A 27,384-nucleotide genomic window follows, 5' to 3' on the forward strand; every position below is an offset into this window, starting at 1 on the left:
TGATCAGATGGTTATGTACAGGTAGAGATATTGGTGTGCAAAAGAGCAGAAAAATAAATAAATAAAAACAGTATGGGGATGAGGTAGGTGAAAATGGGTGGGCTATTTACCAATAGACTATGTACAGCTGCAGCGATCGGTTAGCTGCTCAGATAGCAGATGTTTGAAGTTGGTGAGGGAGATAAAAGTCTCCAACTTCAGCAATTTTTGCAATTCGTTCCAGTCACAGGCAGCAGAGAACTGGAACGAAAGGCGGCCAAATGAGGTGTTGGCTTTAGGGATGATCAGTGAGATACACCTGCTGGAGCGCGTGCTACGGATGGGTGTTGCCATCGTAACCAGTGAACTGAGATAAGGCGGAGCTTTACCTAGCATGGACTTGTAGATGACCTGGAGCCAGTGGGTCTGGCGACGAATATGTAGCGAGGGCCAGCCGACTAGAGCATACAAGTCGCAGTGGTGGGTGGTATAAGGTGCTTTAGTGACAAAACGGATGGCACTGTGATAAACTGCATCCAGTTTGCTGAGTAGAGTGTTGGAAGCAATTTTGTAGATGACATCGCCGAAGTCGAGGATCGGTAGGATAGTCAGTTTTACTAGGGTAAGTTTGGCGGCGTGAGTGAAGGAGGCTTTGTTGCGGAATAGAAAGCCGACTCTTGATTTGATTTTCGATTGGAGATGTTTGATATGGGTCTGGAAGGAGAGTTTAGAGTCTAGCCAGACACCTAGGTACTTATAGATGTCCACATATTCAAGGTCGGAACCATCCAGGGTGGTGATGCTGGTCAGGCGTGCGGGTGCAGGCAGCGAACGGTTGAAAAGCATGCATTTGGTTTTACTAGCGTTTAAGAGCAGTTGGAGGCCACGGAAGGAGTGCTGTATGGCATTGAAGCTCGTTTGGAGGTTAGATAGCACAGTGTCCAAGGACGGGCCGGAAGTATATAGAATGGTGTCGTCTGCGTAGAGGTGGATCAGGGAATCGCCCGCAGCATGAGAAACATCATTGATATATACAGAGAAAAGAGTCGGCCCGAGAATTGAACCCTGTGGCACCCCCATAGAGACTGCCAGAGGACCGGACAGCATGCCCTCCGATTTGACACACTGAACTCTGTCTGCAAAGTAATTGGTGAACCAGGCAAGGCAGTCATCCGAAAAACCGAGGCTACTGAGTCTGCCGATAAGAATACGGTGATTGACAGAGTCGAAAGCCTTGGCAAGGTCTATGAAGACGGCTGCACAGTACTGTCTTTTATCGATGGCGGTTATGATATCGTTTAGTACCTTGAGTGTGGCTGAGGTACACCCGTGACCGGCTCGGAAACCAGATTGCACAGCGGAGAAGGTACGGTGGGATTCAAGATGGTCAGTGACCTGTTTGTTGACTTGGCTTTCGAAGACCTTAGATAGGCAGGGCAGGATGGATATAGGTCTGTAACAGTTTGGGTCCAGGGTGTCGCCCCCTTTGAAGAGGGGGATGACTGCGGCAGCTTTCCAATCCTTGGGGATCTCAGACAATATGAAAGAGAGGTTGAACAGGCTGGTAATAGGGGTTGCGACAATGGCGGCGGATAGTTTCAGGAATAGAGGGTCCAGATTGTCAAGCCCAGCTGATTTGTACGGGTCCAGGTTTTGCAGCTCTTTCAGAACATCTGCTATCTGGATTTGGGTAAAGGAGAACCTGGAGAGGCTTGGGCGAGTAGCTGCGGGGGGGGGGGGGGGGGGGAGCTGTTGGCCGAGGTTGGAGTAGCCAGGCGGAAGACATGGCCAGCCGTTGAGAAATGCTTGTTGAAGTTTTCGATAATCATGGATTTATCGGTGGTGACCGTGTTACCTAGCCTCAGTGCAGTGGGCAGCTGGGAGGAGGTGCTCTTGTTCTCCATGGACTTCACAGTGTCCCAGAACTTTTTGGAGTTGGAGCTACAGGATGCAAACTTCTGCCTGAAGAAGTTGGCTTTAGCTTTCCTGACTGACTGTGTGTATTGGTTCCTGACTTCCCTGAACAGTTGCATATCGCGGGGACTATTCGATGTTAGTGCAGTCCGCCACAGGATGTTTTTGTGCTGGTCGAGGGCAGTCAGGTCTGGAGTGAACCAGGGGCTATATCTGTTCTTAGTTCTGCATTTTTTGAACGGAGCATGCTTATCTGAAATGGTGAGGAAGTTACTTTTAAAGAAAGACCAGGCATCCTCAACTGACGGGATGAGGTCAATGTCCTTCCAGGATACCCGGGCCAGGTCGATTAGAAAGGCCTGCTCACAGAAGTGTTTTAGGGAGCGTTTGAGAGTGATGAGGGGTGGTCGTTTGACTGCGGCTCCGTAGCGGATACAGGCAATGAGGCAGTGATCGCTGAGATCCTGGTTGTAGACAGCGGAGGTGTATTTGGAGGGCCAGTTGGTCAGGATGACGTCAATGAGGGTGCCCTTGTTTACAGAGTTAGGGTTGTACCTGGTGGGTTCCTTGATGATTTGAGTGAGATTGAGGGCATCTAGCTTAGATTGTAGGACTGCCGGGGTGTTAAGCATATCCCAGTTTAGGTCACCTAACAGAACAAACTCTGAAGCTAGATGGGGGGCGATCAATTCACAAATGGTGTCCAGGGCACAGCTGGGAGCTGAGGGGGGTCGGTAGCAGGCGGCAACAGTGAGAGACTTATTTCTGGAGAGAGTAATTTTCAAAATTAGTAGTTCGAACTGTTTGGGTATGGACCTGGAAAGTATGACATTACTTTGCAGGCTATCTCTGCAGTAGACTGCAACTCCTCCCCCTTTGGCAGTTCTATCTTGACGGAAGATGTTATAGTTGGGTATGGAAATCTCAGAATTTTTGGTGGCCTTCCTGAGCCAGGAAGTAATTCCGCTACCCAAGAGTGGTAAAGGGGCCTTTACTGGTTCTAACAGCAGACCTGTAAAAGCTTGCTGCCAGCTCTTAGCAAACTGTTGCTAAAAATTGTGTTCGACCAAATACAATGCTCTTTCTCTGTAAACAAAATAACAACAGACTTTCAGCATGCTTATAGAGAAGGGCACTCAACACTGACACAAATGACGGATGATTGGTTGAAAGAAAGTGATAAGATGATTGTGGGACCTGTACTGTTAGATTTCAGTGCAGCCTTTGATATTACTGACCATAACCTGTTGTTGAAAAAATGTATGTGTTATGGCCTTTCAACCTCTGCCATATCGTGGATTCAGAGCTATCTATCTAATAGAACTCAAAGGGTTTTCTTTGATGGAAGCTTCTCTAATGTAAAGTGTGGTGTACCGCAGGGCAGCTCTCTAGTCCCTCTACTCTTTTCTATTTTTACCTATGACCTGCCACTGGCATTAAACAAAGCATGTGTGTTCATGTATGCTGATGATTCAACCATATACGCATCAGCAACCACAGCTAATGAAGTCAGTGAAACCCTTAACAAAGAGTTGCAGTCTGTTTTGAAATGGGTGACCAGTAATAAACTGGTCCTGAACATCTCTAAAGCATTTTATTTGGTATAAATCATTCCTTAAGTTCTAGACCTCAGCTGAATCTGGTAATGAATGTTGTGGCTGTTGAGCAAGTTGAGGACATTCAATTACTTGGTGTTACCTTAGATTGTAAACTGTCATGGTCAAAACATATAGATTCAATGGTTGTAAAGATAGGGAGAGGTCTGTCCATAGTAAAGAGATGCTGTGATTTTTGACACCACACTCCAAAATGCAAGTCCCGCAGGCTCTAGTTTTGTCTAATCTTGATTATTGTCTAGTCGTGTGGTCCAGTGGTGCAAGGAAACATCTAGTTAAGCTGCAGCTGGCCCAGAACAGAGTGGCACGTTTTGCTCTTCATTGTAATCAGAGGGCTGATATTAATACTATGCATGCTTGTCTCTTGGCTAAGAGTTGAGGAGAGACTGACTGCATCACTTCTTTTGATAAGAAACATTGTGTTGGAAATCGCAAAATGTTTGCATAGTCGACTTACACACAGCTCTGACACACACACTTACGCGACTGGCATGCCACCAGGGGTCTTTTCACAGACCCCAAATCCAGAACAAATTCAAGAAAGTGTACAGTATTATATAGTGCACTTATTACATGGAACTTCCTTCCATCTCATACTGCTCAAATAAACAGCAAACCTGGTTTCAAAACACTGATAAAGCAACACCTCACAACACCTCTCCCCTATTTGACCTAGATAGTTTGTGTGTATGCATTGATATGTAGGCTACGTGTGCCTTTCAATTTTTTTATGTAGTTCTGTCCTTGAGATGGTCTTGTCTGTATTGTGTCATGTTTTATGTTTTGTGTGGACCCCAGGAAGAGCAGCTGCTGCTTTTGCAACAGCTAATGGGGATCCTAATAAAATACCAAAATACCAAATACCAGAGGTATTGATGACTTGCAACTCAACTTTGACTTTAACACCAATGACTTGTGATTTGACTTGGACTTGAACCTTACGACTCGACCTGACTTGATTCCCTCCCCAAGCCCAAGTCATTTAAATTATGCTATTTAAAAAAAGTGTGCAGTGCATCAACTCTTCATTTAACGGAATACAGTTTGAAACGGACAGCAGCCAATAAAACTGTGCCAGCTAAGAAAAAGTGTGTGGCAGTGCAGAGGAACGTCGGCGGGTGAATTCAGATTCAGATTGAAGACTTGAAAAGATGATACCCGGATATAAAGACGATGCTGTATCAACAAAAAAACGGATGCAACTTGCAAAATATGCGAGAAGAAAAATGCAGACGGATGTGCAACGTGCAACAATTTCCAATTTTGTTTGACATTTGAAGCTGCACAAAGAACGATAAGTTGTAGATAATATAGCCGACAGCTATATATTTTATTACTTTACTAGTGTATCATGTAGGCTAACTTAATGTTAAATCAATGAGCCTCCACACAGTCAGTGCGGGAATGTGATCATTGCAACCAAGAGTGAGCTACAACATGCGAGGCAGTTGGTAGCCTAAATCCTGCCTGATGTTACTGCTGTTCCTAAACCCACTGACATACGTTACAGGCTGACTACAACGCTCGCGTCGCGTGCGCGAGTGTTGCAAAATACATTTAGAAATATATATTATTAAATTATTGCACCCACACTGCTTGCGTGCGCCAACGAGCGTCTGCATTGCCAAGGTCCAAAATAGAAGTCAGTTATATTTCTGATGCAGATCGCCGGTGCAAGTCCTGCCTCTCCCATCTCCTCATTGGTTTATAGAAGCAGGTACTGAAAGACGGAATAGACCGGTGGCGGTAATGAACGTAATTTATGAAAGTTGCCAATCGCAATATAAAGTCAAGAGAAGAAAAAGCCTGGAAGGAGGAGAGATGACTATAAGCAATTCGGTTGACCGTTTTGTGTGGATTAAGTGGTGGAGTAGAGGACCTTCTGCATTTCAGGTAAAATAACAACTCAATGTTTATATCCCAGGACAAATTAGCTATCAACAGCAAGCTAGCTAAATAGGAAAAATGAGCTAGCAGGTGCAAGCTAACTAGCTAAATTGCCATAAATGCTTCATGCTTTTCGACCTGTCCCCAAATTAATGTCATTGGTTCAGAGTTTGTTTTGATATTTTAACCTGCGTGTCGTGATCGCTTTTGGTGTAGGGGGACAAAATACATTTATGCACGATGGCGCACGCGCGCAGCCGGTTTGGGTTCCGTGTAAGACGGCAGAATCTATTGTCTACAAACAGTATGAATAAAGAACTTTGGGGGGGGGGGGGTAATGTATCTGTATCTGTTAAGGTCAGCAGTATATCTTTAAGATTACAATAACCCTTTCAATAATGGTGTGAGGCATCTGGATTATTTTGGGGGGGATCCACCGGACATTCCACGCATATCCCCGGATGCCCCCCTAAAGTTAAAGGTAAAGGTTTGGTATTTTATTAGGATTTTATTAGGATCAGCAGTAGAGGGTTTAATATCTTGCCTACCCTGAGAACTCTTTTTATAAGGGTAAAGGTTAAACAGGTTTAAAACAGTTGTTTCAAAGACAATTTGGGGTGCCCCTTGTGTACATATTGGCCCCTTGTGTGTTAGGACCACCTAGATTAACAACATGTTGACCATTACATCTGGATAGCTGAGAACTCTTTTTTTGTGTAAAACAGTTGCTTCAAAGACACTACACACACATCCCAAGAACCAAGTGCTCTTGTGTAGAGAAAGAGATAGTCTCCCCAAGCTGTTTCTGTCTTTCTCTGAGATTTCATTAAAAGAAAATGTAATTTACCTTTATTTTCTTCAAAATCTTTAGTACAGAAATGCATACATATTACAATTATTAAAACGTTTACTGTGCAATGTTAAACTATAACCTTAATGTTTTTACTAAACCTTTATATAGATCATGCATATTATTATTATTATACAATACTACACTTTAATACCCAATAAATGTTTATACACTACCGTTCAAAAGTTTGGGGTCACTTAGAAATGTCCTTGTTTTTGAAAGAAAAACACATTTTATGTCCATTAAAATAACATCAAATTGATCAGAAATACAGTGTAGACATTGTTAATGTAGTAAATGACTATTGTAGCTGGAAACAGCAGATTTTTTATGGAATATCTACATAGGTGTACAGAGGCCCATTATCAGCAAACATCACTCCTGTGTTCCAATGGCATGTTGTGTTAGCTAATCCAAGTTTATCATTTTAAAACGCTAATTAATCATTAGAAAACCCCTTTGCAATAATGTTAGCACAGCTGAAAACTGTTATGCTGTTGTGCTGAAGCAATAAAACTGGCTTTTTTTAGGCTAGTTGAGTATCTGGAGGATCAGCATTTGTGGGTTAGATTACAGGCTCAAAATGGCCAGAAACAAAGGACTTTCTTCTGAAACTTGTTTGTCTATTCTTGTTCTGAGAAATGAAGGCTATTCCATGCGAGAAATTGCAGAGAAACTGAAGACCTCGTACAACACTGTGTACTACAGAACAGCGCAAACTGGCTCTAACCAGAATAGAAAGAGGAGTGGGAGGTCCCGGTGCACAACTGAGCAAGAGGAAACCAGTCTCAACGTCAACAGTGAAGAGGCGACTCCAGGATGCTGTCCTTCTAGGCTGAGTTGCAAAGAAAAATATTTTCAGCTGTGCTAACATAATTGCAAAGGGGTTTTCTAATGATCAATTAGCCTTTTAAAATTTTAAACTTGAATTAGCTAACACAACGTGCCATTGGAACACAGGAGTGATGGTTGCTGATAATGGGCCTCTGTACGCCTATGTAGATATTCCATAAAAATCTGCTATTTCCAGCTACAATAGTCATTTACTACATTAACAATGTCTACACTGCATTTCTGATCAATTAGATGTTATTTTAATGGACAAAAAAATGAGCTTTTCTTTCAAAAACAAAGGACATTTCTAAGTGACCCCAAATTTTTGAACGATAATGTATAATTATTATTTTTGTTGTAAAATGTATTTTTTCTTAGAAATAAGTCCTTAAGTATTTTCCTCTGCTTGTAAACCCATAGCTTGTAACCTGACACCTCCCAATGCAATCAAGACCCCCCCCCCCCCCCCACCCCTCAATCAGGTGCATCACAAATAATGGCATCAATGGTTTTGTCATTGTGGCCCAGACATGAATGACACAATACACCTAGAATTGGTCTAGGATACAGGTTTTCTGTAGTTTCTCTCTTTTGAGGTTTCTTGTCACTCATAGTGATCACAGGACAAGTCTAGCACTTACTTATACTCAGGCAGACCTACCCGGAAATGACTCTTTCATTCTGCAAGGGGTCACAAGCTCACTACATAGGAGCTCCATAAGTTCACTACAAAACCTGTTTCCAAATTTCAAACACATTTTCTTTAAAAAGGTCTGTACACCACACATCAATCACCAGGCCATTACGTTTTATTTCAAGCATGTGCTTTACTTCAAAGAGACAGCTTCACTATCAATTTAAATAAGCACACCCGAAATAGCGTGAGAACATCCAAACAGAATGTCCTTAAAAAGGGCATTAACACAGGACACAGGAATAACTCAATCACTTTTTGACAGCAACCGTCTACTATATTCTCTCTGTCACTCCTGTGACCACAGAGCTCAGTAGAGAAAGTACCTAGAGCAACACAGTTTTTAGACTGCTCTAAATGTGACTCTGTAAAACCATTATTTTATCATAAACAGTCAAAAAAAGATACCAATTCAAGGTGTATTGTGTCCTTCATGTTTGGGCTATAGTGACAAAACCATTGATGTCATTCTTTGTGATGCGCCTGATTATTTTAATGGTGTGATTGATATGAGTGAAAGCCATATCGGTTACATTTTCCAAACCGACGATCACCTCATACTCATTTGCTTCCTGCAGATACCTGTGGCTTTACATTTTTTGAAGATAACTGCGCCACTACAGATGGGATGCCACGACTACATATTTGACTATTGCACCTCACTATTGAGCCACTATTTTCACTGTTTACTTCTTTGTAAACTATCCATAATGGATACATTTCAGGTGGTTCTTGAAGAAGTGGTGGGCTAGTTTGTCTTCTACGTCTTTTGATTGTTGATTTCGGAACGACGAGTACTTTGCGTTTTCAATTTTGGGTTGGTGGTCGATGCTGACATGACTACAGCTGGCAACCAGCAAACTGCCCAACCCATCCATGAAGAACTCTGAAACAAACATATGGACAGGGAAAATGGAATGGACCAAAGATGAATTAGCAAAGACAGAGCAGTGCCTTAAGCGTAATATCAGCAACATGATAATAATCATCTATAGAAACAATTGACTTCTTCAAAACTTAACACAACACTGAAACTGAACATCAGTCTCAAATGTGTCCATCTGTCTTTCTTATTGACGCAGCTTTCCAGATTTCCTCTTGACATAGTTTACAGACTTGCTGCAATCTGTCGATGTGCTGTTGAGCAAGGCACTTAACCCTAATTGCTCCTGCAAGTCACTCTGGATAAGCGTGTGTCTGCTAAATGACTCAAATGTAAATGTGAAATGTGTGCAACTGTTTTTACTGGGCTTTTAACTGCCCTCTTAGCATAGGATGAACTTTAATGTCCCTGGTAGGAAAATTGTCTTAAGACACAAAGTACTGCTATGTACAGTACAAAATAAGCTGACTGTACATTACACACTCAACATTGTACATATATTACACAATACCTCTGTCATACACATTGTGCACTTCTCATACTGTATATCTACATACAGAATACATATCGGCCAAGTCTCCCTCCTAAAATTATAAAAAAGGATATATACAGTGCCTTGCGAAAGTATTCGGCCCCCTTGAACTTTGCACGCCCAATTTTTCAGTTTTTGATTTGTTCAAAAAGTTTGAAATATCAAATGTCGTTCCACTTCATGATTGTGTCCCACTTGTTGTTGATTCTTCACAAAAAAATACAATTTTATATCTTTATGTTTGAAGCCTGAAATGTGGCAAAAGGTCGCAAAGTTCAAGGGGGCCGAATACTTTCGCAAGGCACTGTATATATATATTACCAGTCAAAAGCTTGGTCACCTACTCATTCAAGTGTATTTCTTTATTTTTACTATTTTCTACAATGTATAATAATAGTGAAGACATCAAAACTATGAAATAACACATATGGAATCATGTAGTAAAATATATTTTATATTTGAGATTCTTCAAAGTAACCACCCTTTGCCTTGATGACAGCTTTACACTCTTGGCATTCTCTCAGATTTCCACTTTGAAGAATCTCAAATATAAAATGTACTTTGATTTGTGTAACACTTTTTTGGTTACTACAGGATTCCATATGTGTTATTTCATATCCCTCCTAATTGAGATTTTCAAACCTCAGTGGGACTTCCTGGATATATAGAGGTTAAATAAATAAAAAATGTAATAAAGCCCACCTGAATGCGCCACTCTCTTCAGCCGGGGGTCAAAGCCCACTTTGCGCACGGCGTCGGTGCGACCCAGGAATAAGTTAACCACCCCGCTGGTGAAGGAGCAGGTAGGGAAGCCTGGAACAGGTTGGTATGTCACTGCACCCTTTCTGTTCAGACAACCCCCGTCCTCCCCATTACCCTCCTCGTACACCAAAGAGAAGTAGAACTGGCCGTGACCCGCCACAGAGCCGCCCACCTGATCACAGGAGGCAGAGAACAGAGCAGGTCCACATGTAGTAGAAATAATAATAATTCTTCATTTCATTTGTAAAGCACATTTCTCAGACCCAATGCGTAGGAAACAAATACAATAAAAACAATCCAAAGCACAGAAAAACACATACACTCGTAGAAAAAAAAAGTGCTATCTAGAACCTAAAATTATTATTCTGCTGTCCCCATAGGAGAACCCTTTGAATAATTATTTTTAGTTCTAGGTAGAACCCTTTTTGCTTCCATGTAGTATAACTGTTCCACAGACGGTTCTACATGGAACCCAAAAGCGTTCTACCCGTAACCAAAATATTTGAACTTGAACCAAATTGGTTTATCCTATGGGGACAGCTGTAGAACCCTTTTGGAACCCTTTTTTTCCAATATTCTGGAAAAAAAGACAACAAACAAAGCTATATTCATGTGTTGTCGGATCCAGAGGACATTAAAATAGAATTAGCAGAGGTCCTTGAAACATGTGCAGCACAGTTTTGAACACTTGGCAGATGTACCAATAAACAGGACATTACAATAGTCCAGACAGGATGAGATAAAGGAGTGGGTGAGTGGCTCAGCTGCAGACTGTGAGGTCGTAACCTGCCAGTGTTCCATAGATTGAAAAATTGGGCTTTGGTCACACTTTTGATGAGGGCCTCAAACGAGAGCTGGCTGTCAAGTATCACACCAAGGTTTCGAACCTCACTGGAGGGGAGGACCTTGACACCATCAATATTGTAAAGAGAAAGTGTTCCAGCCCAAGTTTAAGCAAAACAGGTAACACTTGTTCTAGCCTGGTGACAGATTGGGGATCAGGCTACAGTTACTCTGCTCACCACATCTAGTTCTGGTGTGGCCTCCATCACCTCCACCAGATTCTCAATCTTGGTTTTGTCTGTGAACAGGAAGTCGTCATCGACCCAGAGGAAGTATTTGGTAGTGACCTGAGAGACAGCCAGGTTCCTGCCAGCAAACCAGCCCTTTGGGAAGGAAAATGTCCTCAAAATTACTTTGTAGCAGTGCCCATCTGTGATTTTTTTTTTTATCCTATAAAAGAATTGTAACTGCAGAATGTTCAAAGGCATACAGATGTAGGATCTTAATTTGACCAGCATTGTCATTGCAAAATAGTCCTGCAGCAAAGGAATTTGAATGTTTAGTACATAATGTTGCTTGATTGGTGGTTAGGCTATTAGCTGGCCAAAATTACACCAAATAAAAAGTGCAATACTGTTAATATAGCCATGTGTTAGTATGGGTTTTCAGTGAGTATGGGTTTTCAAAGCTCATCTGTAGCTCATCTGTATTTTCTGCGGTGCAGGAAAATTCCCAGCAACAGTGATCAAATGAAGATCCTACACCCGTATAACATAGGAAAGGAAACCCTGCACTAACGGAAATTCTTTAGCAGCTGCAGATGTCTAACAAATGGGCGGACACCTGCTCTTTCCATGACAGAGATTGACCAGGTGAATCCGGGTGAAAGCTATTATCCCCGATTGATGTCACTTGTTAAATCCACTTCAATCAGTGAGTACGTTTACATGCACACGAATAATTGGATATTAAACTGATTATGGCAGTCGGCAGATTATGCAATAGTCATCTAAACACCTTACTCTGTTTATCTTAATTGGCGTAAGGTCAAAATAAAGTAAGCATAGGCTGATTAAAACACCTGGTTTTCTGGGCAATCTTTCAAATGATTAGGACATGTAAACACCTTAAATCAGCGTACCAGAGGTATTGGATTTGCGCATGTGATAACACCAGCCCAGCGAGCCTCCCTCTTTAGCGCTAGTGAAGTGTTTTCGGGAACAACTGCATGTTTGCCTCTTAGAAGTAGTTCACATTCATACTTTATATGTCCGAACTCAGAATAAAACATGCTTCCCAAAAATAGCATGATCGCTGTGGTAGAACGTTCATTTTAATTGACGTTTGTCTGCATTTATCAAAGTAGCATTAGGTAGCCTGATTTCAGGTGTGTCCCTGTAAACAGGATTGTTACGGAAATTGTTCTTCTTTACAAAGCATGCAAATGTCTTAATCAAACTATTATATTAATTAGGGGGAGGGGGGGGGTAATTCAATAATATTAGGAAGGTGTTCTCTTAATATTTCATTCCTGCAGGGTAGCCTAGTGGTTAGCGCGGTGGACTAGTAACCGGAAGGTTACAAGGTACAAATCTGTCATTCTGCCCCTGAACAGGCAGTTAACCCACTGTTCCTAGGCCGTCATTGAAAATAAGAATTTGTTCTTAACTGACATGCCTAAAAGGTCAAATAAAAAAATCCATTACAAAGAGCCTGTCCTGTTACAGCTCCTCCCTCCACTGCTCAATATATATTGACAGTCAAATTAAAATCTGATATGGTTAGATTGGTGAAAGCAATTAACATTGCTGGAGTTAGCGGAATCTTTTTTAAATACCACATAAATGACCGAAATGACAGGCTACCCTGACACTGACAAACAATAGTGGTTTTAGCTATATTGTTACAGAATAGCTTATTTTAACCATTGTAGCACAAAAACTACAACAATTTTCTATGTTGATAAGGCCAATAAGAAAATACATAAAATGACTTGAATAATGGCAAAGGTGTAACAATTTGTATTTGCATCAGTAAGTGACTGAAATGCATCATACAAATATTGATAATTGAAAAATATCTGAATTTCTTTCAATTGCGGTTTTGTCACAGTACCTTCTAATGTCTCCTGCGTGGCTGGTGAGCATTGTGAAGGGAAACAGTCTTACCGCTCAGGAATGGGGTCATAATTAAAGTTAGAGCGAAATGTGTAGGAAGAAAACCAAAACCACTTAACTGCTAATAGCGGACATTTACCTACAATCTGAGCCAGTTTGACAGCGCTCTGACCCAGTGAGAATGGGGAGGCAATCAAATTTCAGGGGGGTTCCACCCCACTGACAACGCACCTGTCCCCATTGTAACGTTTGCATCTACACATGGTAATAAAATGCCTCTAAACCTTCCATTGTGTCTGCATTGTGACCATATTCTAGTGCCTCCCTGTGTCCAAAATATTTGACAGATATTCTTTCTAAATAATATTTATTTGAAGACATATTGATGCCATAAGTCAATGGCGTCACCTGTCAATGATTTTAGAGGGCGGGATAATGATGATTTAAACGATTTCACTGTCCACATCCGTCTACACTTGTAAGATATCTAGCCACAATGCGTGTCGACCTCGGGAGGAGGTCATGAAGATGTGATAACAATTAGATCACAATGACTCTTAATTGTCTACACCTGTCTAAAAATGTGGGCACAATAAGAATGTGGACAAGATCAGGGCAAAGGACTCATGTTAGAGCCAGGTAGGCTGTGTTTACGCCGGCTGCCAAATTGTAATATTTTTTTCCACTCGCTGGTCTTTTGACCAATCACATTAGATCTTTTCACATCAGCTCTTTTTCAGAGCTGATATGATTGGTCAAAAGACCTGTGTAAATGCAGCCATTTAAAACAGACCTTTTGCTTCAACAATAGCCACTGTGAATGAGATAAACGTGCGTGCTTGCGAAGGCTGTTGCTTAAACCTGTTAATTTGTTGGACTGCTGCTACTGATAGTGACAATTCAAACTTCTCAAGGCTTTGGTGGTTGTCTGCGTTCTTCTCAAATGTATTTTTTTATTCAATTCCAGTGTGGCCGACTGGAGTTTGTTACATATTGTTGGATTCTGGGTTAAACTGGGAACATTGCTATCCTAGAGACATGATACATCAGAAGTAAGTAAGTATCTGAGGGGTGATAGAGACTGGTTTTTACATCAGAAGTTAATGGTTATCTGTACGAGCCAGGTGGCTGTGGAATATGGGTAGACAGGTGGAAGTCACAGGTTTGCTATAGGTGATACGCGTGGAGATCTTTGGATTAGACATCAAGGGGGTTGACTCCAGGTTAGATCACCTTAAGGGAGAAGGAATGTTTTATTACCCCATAACTTAGTCTTCCTGTCAAACTATAAAATATGTAAAGATTGGAAAGGAGGAGGGCCTAAATAGGAGTATTTATATATATACTTGTGGTGGTGGAAGCATGTTTTGTCTAATGCAGCTGTATTGATCCTCTGGGAAGAATAAACTTGGTTAAGCTTTCATAATGTCCATTGAGTGTTTTACTCAGAATTAGAACCTAACAATATGTAGGATATAAAATGTACTCTTTTGTTGCAGAGAATTCTTGCACAGCTAACGCTTGTAATGTGCACTTTAAAACTTCAGACTTAATTTTCCCTAACGAAAAAAGCACCAACCCCTAATAAAATGTCCATTTATTATAATCCACGTTTCCTGTTGCTGCAGGATTACTTTCCTGCTGTAGCAAACTGGCTCAAATTAAGATCCTACATCTGTACGTGTAGGTCTATGGCAGGTTGCCCTTATTGCACAGATCTGTTCCTGGAGACAAATACATACAGTGGGGCAAAAAAGTATTTAGTCAGCCACCAATTGTGCATGTTCTCCCACTTAAAAAGATGAGAGAGGCCTGTAATTTTCATCATAGGTACACATCAACTATGACAGACAAAATTAGAAAAATCCAGAAAAATTAATTAAAAATCCTACAGTGTGATTTTCTGGATTTTTTTTCTCATTTTGTGTCATAGTTGAAGTGTAGCTATGATGAAAATTACAGGCCTCATCTTTTTAAGTGGGAGAACTTGCACAATTGGTGGCTGACTAAATACTTTTTTGCCCCACTGTATACCTGGGTTATTTAAGACATGCACATCACAATAATTAACAATAACAATTCAATAAAATCTTATTTCTGTTCCTTTCAACTCAGAAATGCAATCACACATGCTCAATATGTATGTTATGTTCATCATCAATTCACATTGAATGTCCACTTTGAGGTTTTCAATTTGACGAAAACCAGCTTGTACCTGTGCTGGGGGCATGATGTACTGCTCAATGTTGGAGCCGTTCACTTTCTGTGGCTCCAGGCTGTCATCGGCGATGATGATTTTGATGTCCTTGTAATAGGTCCTTATGCTACTGATGAGGGCCTGCAGCTCGGTGTATCTCAGAAACGTCTTGGTGACGATGGTCACCCGGTAGTTGATATCTGCAATGAGAAATCATCTCTGGTTTAACGCAGCGACATCCTAGATCCTACTGCAATTGGAGGTGGACGTGTCTGTTTGATTTGTATACTTAACACAAATATAAACACAACATGTAAAGTGTTGGTTTCATGAGCTCAAATAAAAGATCCCAGAAATGTTCCATATGCACAAAAAGCTTATTTCTCTCAAATGCTGTGCACAAATTTGTTTACATCCCTGTTAGTGAGCATTTCTCCTTTGCCAAGATAATCCATTCACCAGACAGGTGTGGCATATCAAGAAGCTGATTAAACAGCATGATCATTCCACAGGTGCACCTTGAGCTGGGGACAATAAAAGGCCACTCTAAAATGTGCCGTTTTATCACACAACACAATTTCACAGATGTCTCAAGTTGAGGGAGCGTGTAATTGGCATGCTGACTGTAGGAATGTCCACCAGAGGTGTTGGCAAATAATTTAATGTTAATTTCTCTACCATAAGCCACCTCCAATGTCATTCTAGAGAATTTGGCAGTACATCCAACCAGCTTCACAACCACAGAACACATGCAACCACACCAGCCCAAGACCTCCACATCTGTCTTTCTGAGACCAGCCACCCGGACAGCTGATGAAACTGGGTTTGCACAACCGAAGAATTTCTGCACAAACTGTCAGAAACCACCTCAGGGAAGCAGCAGGTGACCTGACTGCAGTTTGGCGTCGTCACCAACTTCTGTGGGCAAATGCTACTGGCACATTAGAGAATTATACTCTTCATGGATAAATCCCGGTTTCAAATGGACCAGGCAGATGGCAGACAGCGTGTATGGCGTTGTGTTGGCGAGCAGTTTGCTGATGTCAACACTGAACAAAGTGCCCCATGGTGGCGGTGGGGTTATGGTATGGGCAGGCATAAGCTACGAACACAATAGCATTTTATCGATGGCAATTTAATGCACAGAGATACCGTAACAAGATCCTGAGGCCCATTGTCATGCCACTTGCCACCATTACCTCATGTTTGATAATGCACAGCCCCATGTCGCAAGGATCTGTACACTTCCTGGAAGCTGAAAATGCCCCAGTTCTTCCATGGCCTGCATACTCACCATATGTCACCCATATATCAGAATCACCCATTGAGCATGGTGGTGGATCTTTGATATTATGGGGCTATTTTTGCTTCCACTGGTCCAGGGCCCCTTAAGGTCAACGGCATCATTAACTTTACCAAGTACCAGGACATCAAATATGCTGTATGGAGAAATGTTGAAAATAATCCTTTTGACCCGAGTTAGTTCTTAAACAAAATCTCATTCTCTGAGCAATTGTATTACTATAACATAACCTCTCTTTTCTTGCATACAATATACAGCAACTCAGTGTTTTTTATATTATAGTCTTTTCAGCTCATCTTTATCAAGGGTGCCAATACTTTTATGACCTGACTATGTCAATACACTAGCCTTGCTGATAGCAGTTAGGTGATGGCATGTTGAAGTTGGTAAGCCACCAGAGTTTGTGGAGCTCATGATGAAGATGCTTAAAGCCCAATTTTCAGGAATGGAGGAAGTAGGGTTATGGAATGTTGAAGTTGGCAAGCTGACAGCATGTTTGCTCTGCTTTCATATTTTCATTATAAACTCGTCCCATTTTCAGGACCCTGTCATTCAAAGATAATTCGTAAAAATCCAAATAACTTCACAGATCTTCATTGTAAAGGGTTTAAACACTGTTTCCCATGCTTGTTCAATGAACCATAAACAATTAATGAACATGCACCTGTGGAACGGTCATTAAGACACTAACAGCTTACATATGGTAGGCAATTAAGGTTACAGTTATGAAAACTTAGGACACTAAAGAGGCCATTCTACTGACTCTGAAAAACACCAAAAGAAAGATGCCCTGGGTCGCTGCTCATCCGCGTGAACGTGCCTTAGGCATGCTGCAAGGAGGCATGAGGACTGCAGATGTGGCCAGGGCAATAAATTGCAATGTAAGATGCCTAAAACAACGCTACAGGGAGACAGGACGGACAGCTGATCGTCCTCGCAGTGGCAGGTCACGTGTAACAACACCTGCACAGGATTGGTACATCTGAACATCACACCTGCGGGACAGGTACAGGATGGCAACAATAACTGTCCGAGTTACACCAGGAACGCACAATCCCTCCATCAGTGCCCAGATTGTCCGCAATAGGCTGAGAGAGGCTAGACTGAGGGCTTGTAGGCGTGTTGTAAGGCAGGTCCTCACCAGACATCACCGACAACAACGTTGGGCACAAACCCACCATCGCTGGACCAGACAGGACTGCCAAAAGATGCTCTTGACTGACGATTCGCGGTTGTCTCACCAGGGTTGATTTTTCGGATTCGCATTTATCGTCAAAGGAATGAGCGTTACACCGAGGCCTGTACTCTGGAGCGGGATCGATTTGGAGGTGGAGGCTCCGTCATGGTCTGGGGCGGTGTGTCACAGCATCATCGGACTGAGCTTGTTGTCAATGCAGGCAATCTCAATGCTGTGTGTTACAGGGAAGAGACCCTCCTCCCTCATGTGGTACCCTTCCTGCAGGCTCATCCTGACATGACCCTCCAGCATGACAATGCCACAACCCATACTGCTTGTTCTGTGCGTGATTTCCTGCAAGACAGGAATGTCAGTGTTCTGCCATGGCCGGCGAAGAGCCCGGATCTTAATCCCATTGAGCACGTCTGGGACCTGCTGGATCGGAGGGTGAGGGCTAGGGCCATTCCCCACAGAAATGTCCGGGAACTTGCAGGTGCCTTGGTGGAAGAGTGGGGTAACATCTCACAGCAAGAACTGGCAAACGTGGGGCAGTCCATGAGGACGAGATGCACTGCAGTACTTAATGCAGCTGGTGGCCACACCAGATACCGACTGTTACTTTTGATTTTGTTCCCCCCTTTGTTCAGGGACACATTATTCCATTTATGTTAGTCACATGTCTGTAGAACTTGTTCAGTTTGTCTCAGTTGTTGAATCTTGTTATGTTCATACAAATATTTACACATGCTAACTTTGCTGAAAATTAACGCAATCGACAGTGAGAGGACGTTTCTTTTTTTGCTGAGTTTATGAATGGTGATGTCATAATTCTTCAAAATGACCTAATCTTGGTACCTGATGATAGCCCTAAGTTTTGCAGTTTAAAGACGCTGCCATTTGCTCATATCTGTGGAAGCTTCGTGACCAAAAACAATGAATTAACAATCACATTATCTTTTGTGTAGCCTTTATTTATATCCCACTACTCTGATCCCCAGTCTTGATCCTCACCCTATGGTTGATTCCTTCTCCCCAATTTCACATTCAGATACTGGCTACATTACAAGGGAATAAAGGGGATCTCACCATTTCCTATGTCATATAAAACAGGCACTGATGTCTGCTGGATGACAATGGGGAAGACAGCCTCATGGTGTTCAAACGTGAAGTGAGCTGGTGAAAGAGCAGGGAAGGGTGGTGTCATATGATGGTCTCAGATGTAGAGAGGAAGCCATGGTTATGGTAGGAAACCTGGATCTACGGCCTTACCCAGATCTCCAGTCCTCATTCGGTACACAGTGCTGGTGTAGGTAATTTGTCCCAGAAGATTGTTGAGGTCAGATAGGCTGGTAGACTGGACAGTGATCTCTTTCTCTCCCTGTCCGTCTTTGTCCCCCTCTCCAAGGGCCTCGATGGCCAGGACACCACTGGACACACTCAGAGTCACCTGTAGGTACATAACACCATAGCGTTTTCATAAACTCAGGCCAAAGGTTGAGAAGGACCATTTTCCACTTCTATGGAACTTATGTGATTGTACAGTTGTTGAATCAATGTGGTTCTTGTTAGCATTTGCATACTTCTCTCACTCTAATCAATTGAGTTCCTCAAAGGTGTATTCAAATTAAGTTTTGTTGTTAGAAGTTAGATTGAAGCAGAACAACACCATGTGAATTGATATTTAGAATTTAGATGTATAGTTCAAAAAGTATTTGTATCTTTTGAAGCACAACACTTGTAGGCATTTCTTTCATTGTAAACAAATGTGAAAAATAGGTGGATTCATTTGTTCTTTATGGTAAAACTTTCATTTGAACATGGGCATTTAGTGCCTTTAATATTTGTGCAACTGTCTGTGGAAGGCAGTTAGCTATATAAAATATTTACCTTGTCAATCCAGTTCATATCAATGCAGTCTCAAACAGACATACCGTAACTGAGGAATGAACCAGTGGGGGAAAAAACAATTGGCTGCTTACTTCATTGCAAAAAGGAAAGGAACACAGGGAGAACTGGTGTGATGGTACTGATGATTTGTCATCACAGATGGTTTGTTTACATAGCAGGTTTGGATAATTAACATGGCAGGTTAGGAGAAGTAACGCAGCAGGTTAGGAGAATAGGTTAGGGTTTGCTACAATGCTACAGTTGTCAACAACAGATGTGTCCACGAGATTAAGCTGGTGTAGGCTTACTCCATCTAGTCACAACGGTAGAAACATAAAACAAACCATCTGTGGGACAAATCAGGAGTATCATAACACTTGGATGAAAGTAACACAGGGCGAAAGTAACATGCCCAGTTTCTCAGATGACACAGAAGCTAGAATGTGAAATCAGCACATCCCTAATGCGGAGGATGACCTCCCTGCATCGGACCACAAAATGTTTTTTCGGTTGTGCATACATATGTCTTAACCCATCTAGTGACTAAACAACAGCATAGGTTTTAAGTATCATGCTAGCTAGTCTTGGGTGTTAGCCTGGGAGAAGTTACAGGAGAGCCAGGTGGGACAAAATTGTTGACCTGGAATAAAATAAAATACATGTTTAAGCACTGGCCATTGTCTCTGATAGTTCATATTGCTTTCATAATGTTATAAATGTTTAAAAATCGCATATGACATCATTAAAATAATGCCTTAATTGACCATTTGCTTTTATCGATAGGTTAGTGGTTTAAAAAATATAGAGCTATGATTCTGGGGGTAAATTACCTCAAGCCATGGAAATGTGATAAGCAAGATGAGTTTACCATTTGTGAAGAGAATAGAATATACATTTATATCAAGACACGAGGAGCACACTTGACAAAGACAATTGATTTGTAGCGCTAAACATTTAGTCATGATTTGTAGGGATAAACATGAATAGTAATTGAACGTTTCCATTAAAGAAATTATGGCTAATATTGCTATTATATGATAATTTTAGTCCGATTAATAGGCTAAATAAATGAAAATAGTGCTTGCGCAACATTGTGATGTTGACGCATGGTTAATTTGAATGAATTTCGAACCCATGTACTTATTTATTGAATCGACACAAACAAGAACCTATGGCTGATAGTACCTTTGTTGAAAGTAAGGGGCATTGCAAACCAGAACAATTTAAATAAGACAGATATTGTGCACTTTGGCCAGCTGTTAATTTTGACCCAAACCTGTTTTTAGTTTAGACCCGCCTGGCTAGTACAAAAGTAGCATTATGCTAGTTTCGTTCTGTAGTTAAAAGTGATTAGTCCTAGACATTTAATTACAGTTGCTAATGGTAGAGGATACTGTAAGTTGCTTATCATAAAATATGGTTTCTCTAGCACTATCGATCTCTGAGTAAATAGGAAAAAACGAAGTGTTACTTTCATCCCGGTTCCTCCCTACATGAAGTAAAAGCTAAGCAGAAAATGATAGATATGACACCTGATGTAAAGAACCACCACCAAAAAGAGCAGGTAACTCTTAACATTAAGGGTAAAATTGACATTGTTTGTGTCCTGCCCTTACCCTTACTGTAAAGGCTTACCAAAGATTCCAATCAAACACCAACAAACAGTTGTTCATTACAACATGGAGAACATAAGACCCTCAAGTCCATTATACATTCAAAGCGTTTCGAACCAACCTTGTAATTTTGTCTTTTTGCTGCATGGAGAGCTAAACCTGAAATAATATTTTTTATAGCACAATTTAAATATTGAGTTACTAATCTATTGTGTAACTACTTTGCAGAGAACATACTGTATACAGTTTTTCTTTATTGATGATGGAGGCTGCGTAAACAAGCGGTCCTTGCATTGACTACCTGGTATCAATGTCTTCCGAAGTGGGACAACAGTGAACCCCTGGATTGGATACTGAAGAGGGGAGTTGGATGGAGCAAAGATAAGCCTGTTCAGACTGGAGCTTGTCCTAGGAGAAGATCAAATGGTCCCATACATGTTTCCTGAGGACAGCATGCATGTGCATATTTAAGACATAACAATCAACTTAGTGGATATTCTTCTTGAACTGGAAGAATATCATGTCCAGAAATGACCTGGTTGCCAGTGTAACGTCATTAAGAAGTGCAATAAACAAACTCCACAGTTAGCTTGAAATGTTGTTATTAAGGAGGGCGGTCACGAGTGTTGCGAAGCAGAGGTCCCGAGTTCGAGCCTGGTATGAGCCGAATCGGGGTGAAAAGGGTTACTCGCTAATCAAGCTACTTGATTTCCATAACACCAGGTTACATTTGTAGTATTTTACCCACCTGATATGATGCTTCCTGTACTCCTCAGCTCTTCGTTGGGCTATGTCATCATACTGGTCTTTTGGAATATGATCTTTCAGTACAAACACTCCGCTTCCCTGACAGATGCAATTGGGTTGTCTGGGACTGCTGGATGGTAAGGCTCTATTGATTCAGAGGGACAAATAGAACATGATCTATAAGAACTGGACAGGTTCCATTGCTGAATATATACAATTTTAAAACTGGTATAGTACTTTATTGATTTTCACGATGGCAGAACTGTCTTAAAGACAAGTATGTTGTACCTTTACATTTTGAAATGTCTAAGTGATTTCAGCCTTCACGATAACTTAGCTCAAACAAACAGTTGCTGAAAAATAAAAATGTACCTTATTTGCTGAGGAACTAATTGATCTGTGTCTTCCTCTGTTGTGCTATAGTGGAATATGAAGGAGTACATCACTGATGCTGACAGACAGAAAATAGCTAGGACAAGTATCTGCGCGCCTCTACCCATCTGTCGAAGACTGCCCATCTGTAGAAGACAAAATCAAAAGTAACAGTCAGTATCTGGTATGGCCACCAGCTGCATTAAAAAGGTGGGGTCAAAATAAAAAGTAACAGTCAGTATCTGGTGTGGCCACCAGCTGCATTAAGTATCGCAGTGCATCTCCTCCTCATGGACTGCACCAGATTTGCCCGTTCTTGCTGTGAGATGTTACCCCACTCTTCCACCAACCTGCAGGTTCCCTGACATTTCTGTAGGGAATGGCCCTAGCCCTCACCCTCCGATCCAACATGTCCCAGACGTACTCAATGGGATTGAGATCTGGGCTCTTCACTGGCCATGGCAGAACACTGACATTCCTGTCATGCAGGAAATCAAGCACAGAATGAGCAGTATGGCTGGTGGCATTGTCATGCTGGAAGGTCATGTCAGGATGAGCCTGCAGGAAGGGTACCACATGAGGGAGGAGGATGTCTTCCCTGTAATGCACAGCATTGAGATTGCCTGCATTGACAACAAGCTCAGTCTGATGATGCTGGGACACACCGCCCCAGACCATGACGGAGCCTCCACCTCCAAATCGATCCCGCTCCAGAGTACAGGCCTCGGTGTAACGCTCATTCCTTCGACGATAAACGCGAATCCGACCATCAACCCTGGTGAGACAAAACCACAAATCGTCAGTGAAGAGCACTCTTTGCCAGTCCTGTCTGGTCCAGCGACGGTGGGTTTGTGCCCATAGGCGACGTTGTTGCCGGTGTTGTCTGGTGAGGACCTGCCTTACAACAGGCCTACAAGCCCTCTGTCCAGCCTCTCTCCGCTTTTTGCGGACAGTCTGAGCACTGATGGAGGGATTGTGCGTTCCTGGTGTAACTCGGGCAGTTATTGTTACCATCCTGTACCTGTCCCGCAGGTGTGATGTGCGGATGTACCGATCCTGTGCAGGTGTTGTTACACGTGGTCTGCCACTGCGAGGACGATCAGCTGTCCATCCTGTCTCCCTATAGCTCTGTCTTACAGTACGGACATTGCAATTGACTGCCCTGGCCACATCTGCAGTCCTCATGCTTCCTTGCAGCATGCCTAAGGCATGTTCACGCAGATGAGCAGGGATCCTGGGCATCTTTCTTTTGGTGTTTTTCAGAGTCAGTAGAAAGGCCTCTTTTAGTGTCCTAAGTTTTCATTACTGTAACCTTAATTGCCTACCATCTGTAAGCTGTTACTTTCTTAATGACCGTTCCACAGGTTCATGTTCATTAATTGTTTGGTTCATTGAACAAGCATGGGAAACAGTGTTTAAACCCTTTACAATGAAGATCTGTTATCACGGTTTTCTGTATGGGAAAGAGAGTCAGACCAAAATGTGGTGTGGCTATTGCGATACATGTTTAATGAAACAAAGTAAACACGAATCAAATACAAAAACAATAAACGTAACACGAAAACCGAAACAGCCTAATACCGGTGCAAAGTAACACAGAGACAGGAACAAGGACAATCACCCACAAACACACAGTGAAACCCAAGCTACCTAAGCATGATTCTCAATCAGAGACAACTAATGACACCTGCCTCTGATTGAGAACCATACTAGGCCGAAACATAGAAATAACCCAAAACATAGAAAAACAAACATAGACTGCCCACCCAACTCACGCCCTGACCATACTAAATAAATACAAAACAAAGGAAATACAGGTCAGAACGTGACAGTACCCCCCCCCACCCCCCCCCCCCCCCCCAAAGGTGCGGACTCCGGCCGCAAAACCTTAACCTATTGGGGAGGGTCTGGGTGGGCGTCTGTCTGCGTCGCCGTAGCCGCCCGTCTGCCCAGCGCCGCCTGAGCCGCCCGTCTGCCCAGCGCCGCCTGAGCCGCCCGTCTGCCCAGCGCCGCCAGTGCCGCCCGTCTGCCCAGCGCCGCCAGTGCCGCCCGTCTGCCCAGGGGCCGCCAGTGCCGCCAGGGGCCGCCAGTGCCTCCAGTCAGCCAGGGGCCGCCAGTCAGCCAGGGGCCGCCAGTGCCGCCAGTCAGCCAGGGGCCGCCAGTGCCTCCAGTCAGCCAGGGGCCGCCAGTGCCGCCAGTCAGCCAGGGGCCGCCAGTGCCGCCAGTCAGCCAGGGGCCGCCAGTGCCGCCAGTCAGCCAGGGGCCGCCAGTGCCGCCAGTCAGCCAGGGGCCGCCAGTGCCGCCAGTAAGCCAGGGGCCGCCAGAGCCCCTCAGCCAAGAGCCCCTCAGCCAAGAGCCCCTGGCCCTCTGTCCCGAGCTGCCGCCCCTCTGTCCCGAGCTGCCGCCCGTCTGTCCCGAGCTACTGCCCGTCTGTCCCGAGCTACCGCCCCTGTCCCGAGCTGCCGCCCCTCTGTCCCGAGCTGCCGCCCCTCTGTCCCGAGCTGCCGCCCCTCTGTCCCGAGCTGCCGCCCCTCTGTCCCGAGCTGCCGCCCCTCTGTCCCGAGCTGCCGCCCCTCTGTCCCGAGCTGCCGCCCCTCTGTCCCGAGCTGCCGCCCCTCTGTCCCGAGCTGCCGCCCCTCTGTCCATTGAGAAGAGTTTCCATGGTGAGGAGGCCACAGAAGCAGACAAGGTGGGGGACTAAGACTACGGTGAAGTGGGGGCCACGTCCAGCACCAGAGCCGCCACCGCGGACAGAGTCCCACCCAGACCCTCCCCTATAGGTTCAGGTTTTGCAGGTTTTACTGTCACACCCTGACCATAGTTTGCTTTGTATGTTTCTATGTTTTGGTTGGTCAGGGTGTGATCTGAGTGGGCATTCTATGTTACATGTCTAGTTTGTAATTATGCAAGAAATGGCGGTGGAAACGGCTTTATGCGGAAATATTGATATAATAGTAATCATATCGAAATAAATTTCAGTTTTGGACTGTTTCGTTGTGGAACCTATTTTCCAGGATTCGGTACCTCTGGTGGCCTGAATCACACGCATCCCTGGGTCACCTGTCTTTTCAGTTCGCTGCAGCTAGCTACTGGAACAAGCTGCATGAAAACACTAAAACTAGACAGTTTTATCTCCATTTCTTCATTCAAAGACTCAATCATGGACACTTACTGACTGCTGTGGCTGCTTTGCATTAATGTATGGTGTTGTCTCTAAATTCTTGCCCTTTGTGCTGTTGTCTGTGCCCAATCATGTTTACACTCTGTTTTGTGGTGTTGCCATGTTGTGTTGCTACTATGTTGTTAGCATGTTAAACAACACAACATCATGACATGTTGTTGTCTTAGGTCTCTCTTTATGTAGTGTTGTCTCTTGTCGTGATGTGTGTTTTGTCCCATATTTTAATATCATTTATTTTTTATCCCATCCCGGTGCCCGCATGAGGCCTTTTGCCTTTTGGTAGGCTGTCATTGTAAATATGAATTTGTTATTAACTGACTTGCCTAGTTAAATAAAGTTTCAATAATAAAACATTTAAAAAAGACTTCTGTCTGTAGGCAACGAAAATAATTTAGAGACGTCCAAATAGGCCTATTGTGCGAACATTGTTTTTTACGAACTACACAGAACGAGAAAGATAGGCTTTTGGCAGGAGCGCGTCGGCTACGGTCAGTGAGTGAGCTACACATCATTGGGTGAGTCATTGAAACTGGAAAGCTTTGTAGGACTATAATTGTATGCTACCAAATCAAATGTTATTGGTCCAGACTGAATCCAGACTGTATGACATCCGGCCGTGATTGGGAGTCCCATAAGGGCAGCGCACAATTGGCCCAGCGTCGTTAGGTTTCGGCCCGAGTAGGCCGTCATTGTAAATAAGAACTTGTTCTTAACTGACTTGACAAGTTAAATTAAGGTTGCATTTAAAAAAAGGTGAGGTCTGGTTACACCTATTGACAGGGATATTGTAACGAGATAAACATTCCTCAAGGGTAGCTCCCGAGTGTCACAGTGGTTAAAGGCACTGCATCATGATTTCACCAGAATAAGACCCTCGATATTTATTGTAGTATGAAACCCATCACATCATTTTCACCACCCTGTGAAGTTCATAACATATTTGACCTGTAGCCTAATAAACTGCATGCTTTCCTGAGTCATATTAGGGGTACCACGCAATGCCATCGCGTGACTCCATGTTTAATATGATGTTATTATATCAATAGTTGCTGCATATCAGGTAAAATTACCACAAAACGGGCGTTGCGCAAATGACATAGGGTTTGTCCCGAGTAGGCCTTAATTATAAATAAGAACTTGTTCTTAACTGACTTGCCTAGTTAAATTATGGTTGAGTTTTTAAACAAGAAGGCGAGGTCTGGTTACACCTATTGTCAGGGATATAGTCGTGTCACGAACTGGCTCAAAGCCCGTAACAAAGGGAGACAACGTGGAGATAAGGAGTAACAAAATACATATTTATTAACTAAAGCAACTAAGGAAAATATACAATGGTGTGTGTAATCAGTAGTGTAAGTGAGTGTTTTGCATGAATGCGATAATGCAGTGTGTTAAATATTGCTTCCTATGCGCAAAGTTTGCTGAGGTCTGGGGAGGAGGTTGGTTGGTGGAGGTGTGAACACATAACCCCTCATCAATTTGGGACGCAGAGGCTGTGTCAATTTGGGACGCAGGGCTTGGACAAGTGGGGGCTCATCCGGGATCTTTGAACTTTAACCTATAGGGGAGGGTCTGGGTGGGCGTCTGTCCGCGTCGCCGTAGCCACCCGTCTGCCCAGCGCCGCCTGAGCCGCCCCTCTGTCCAGAGCTGCCGCCCCTCTGTCCATTGAGAACAGTTGCCATGGTGAGGAGGCCACAGAAGCGGACAAGGTGGGGGACTAAGACTACGGTGAAGTGGGGGCCACGTCCAGCACCAGAGCCGCCACCGCGGACAGATGCCCACCCAGACCCTCCCCTATAGGTTCAGGTTTTGCAGCCGGAGTCCGCACCTTGGGGGGGGTACTGTCACACCCTGACCATAGTTTGCTTTGTATGTTTCGGTTGGTCAGGGTGTGATCTGAGTGGGCATTCTATGTTACATGTCTAGTTTGTCTAGTTCTATGTTTGGTCTGATATGGTTCTCAATCAGAGGCAGGTGTTCGTCATTGTCTCAGATTGGGAACCATATTTAGGTAGCCTGTTTGGTGTTGGGGGTGATTGTCCTTGTTCTGTCGCTG

The 27,384-nt window shown here is 43.2% G+C and overlaps 1 protein-coding gene across 1 annotated transcript in view; it reads right to left on the reverse strand.

Moving 5' to 3' along the window:
- Positions 1-7,348: 7,348 nt before the first annotated feature.
- The window catches only part of LOC110486154 (beta-1,4 N-acetylgalactosaminyltransferase 1), a 34,379-nt gene continuing 14,343 nt past the window's right edge, over positions 7,349-27,384 (reverse strand). The window contains exons 2-11 of the mRNA XM_036938113.1: positions 22,148-22,293; positions 21,777-21,920; positions 21,330-21,436; positions 21,150-21,187; positions 18,798-18,975; positions 18,615-18,701; positions 15,067-15,248; positions 10,974-11,117; positions 9,892-10,123; positions 7,349-8,660 (exon numbers count right to left, since the gene is read on the reverse strand). Coding sequence (XP_036794008.1) covers positions 8,476-8,660; positions 9,892-10,123; positions 10,974-11,117; positions 15,067-15,248; positions 18,615-18,701; positions 18,798-18,975; positions 21,150-21,187; positions 21,330-21,436; positions 21,777-21,920; positions 22,148-22,293 — 1,443 coding nt within the window. The 3' untranslated portion in view covers positions 7,349-8,475. The remainder of the gene's footprint in view (positions 8,661-9,891; positions 10,124-10,973; positions 11,118-15,066; positions 15,249-18,614; positions 18,702-18,797; positions 18,976-21,149; positions 21,188-21,329; positions 21,437-21,776; positions 21,921-22,147; positions 22,294-27,384) is intronic.

This window comes from Oncorhynchus mykiss, chromosome 12 (genome assembly GCF_013265735.2).
Source record: "Oncorhynchus mykiss isolate Arlee chromosome 12, USDA_OmykA_1.1, whole genome shotgun sequence".
Lineage (NCBI taxonomy): Eukaryota > Metazoa > Chordata > Actinopteri > Salmoniformes > Salmonidae > Oncorhynchus > Oncorhynchus mykiss.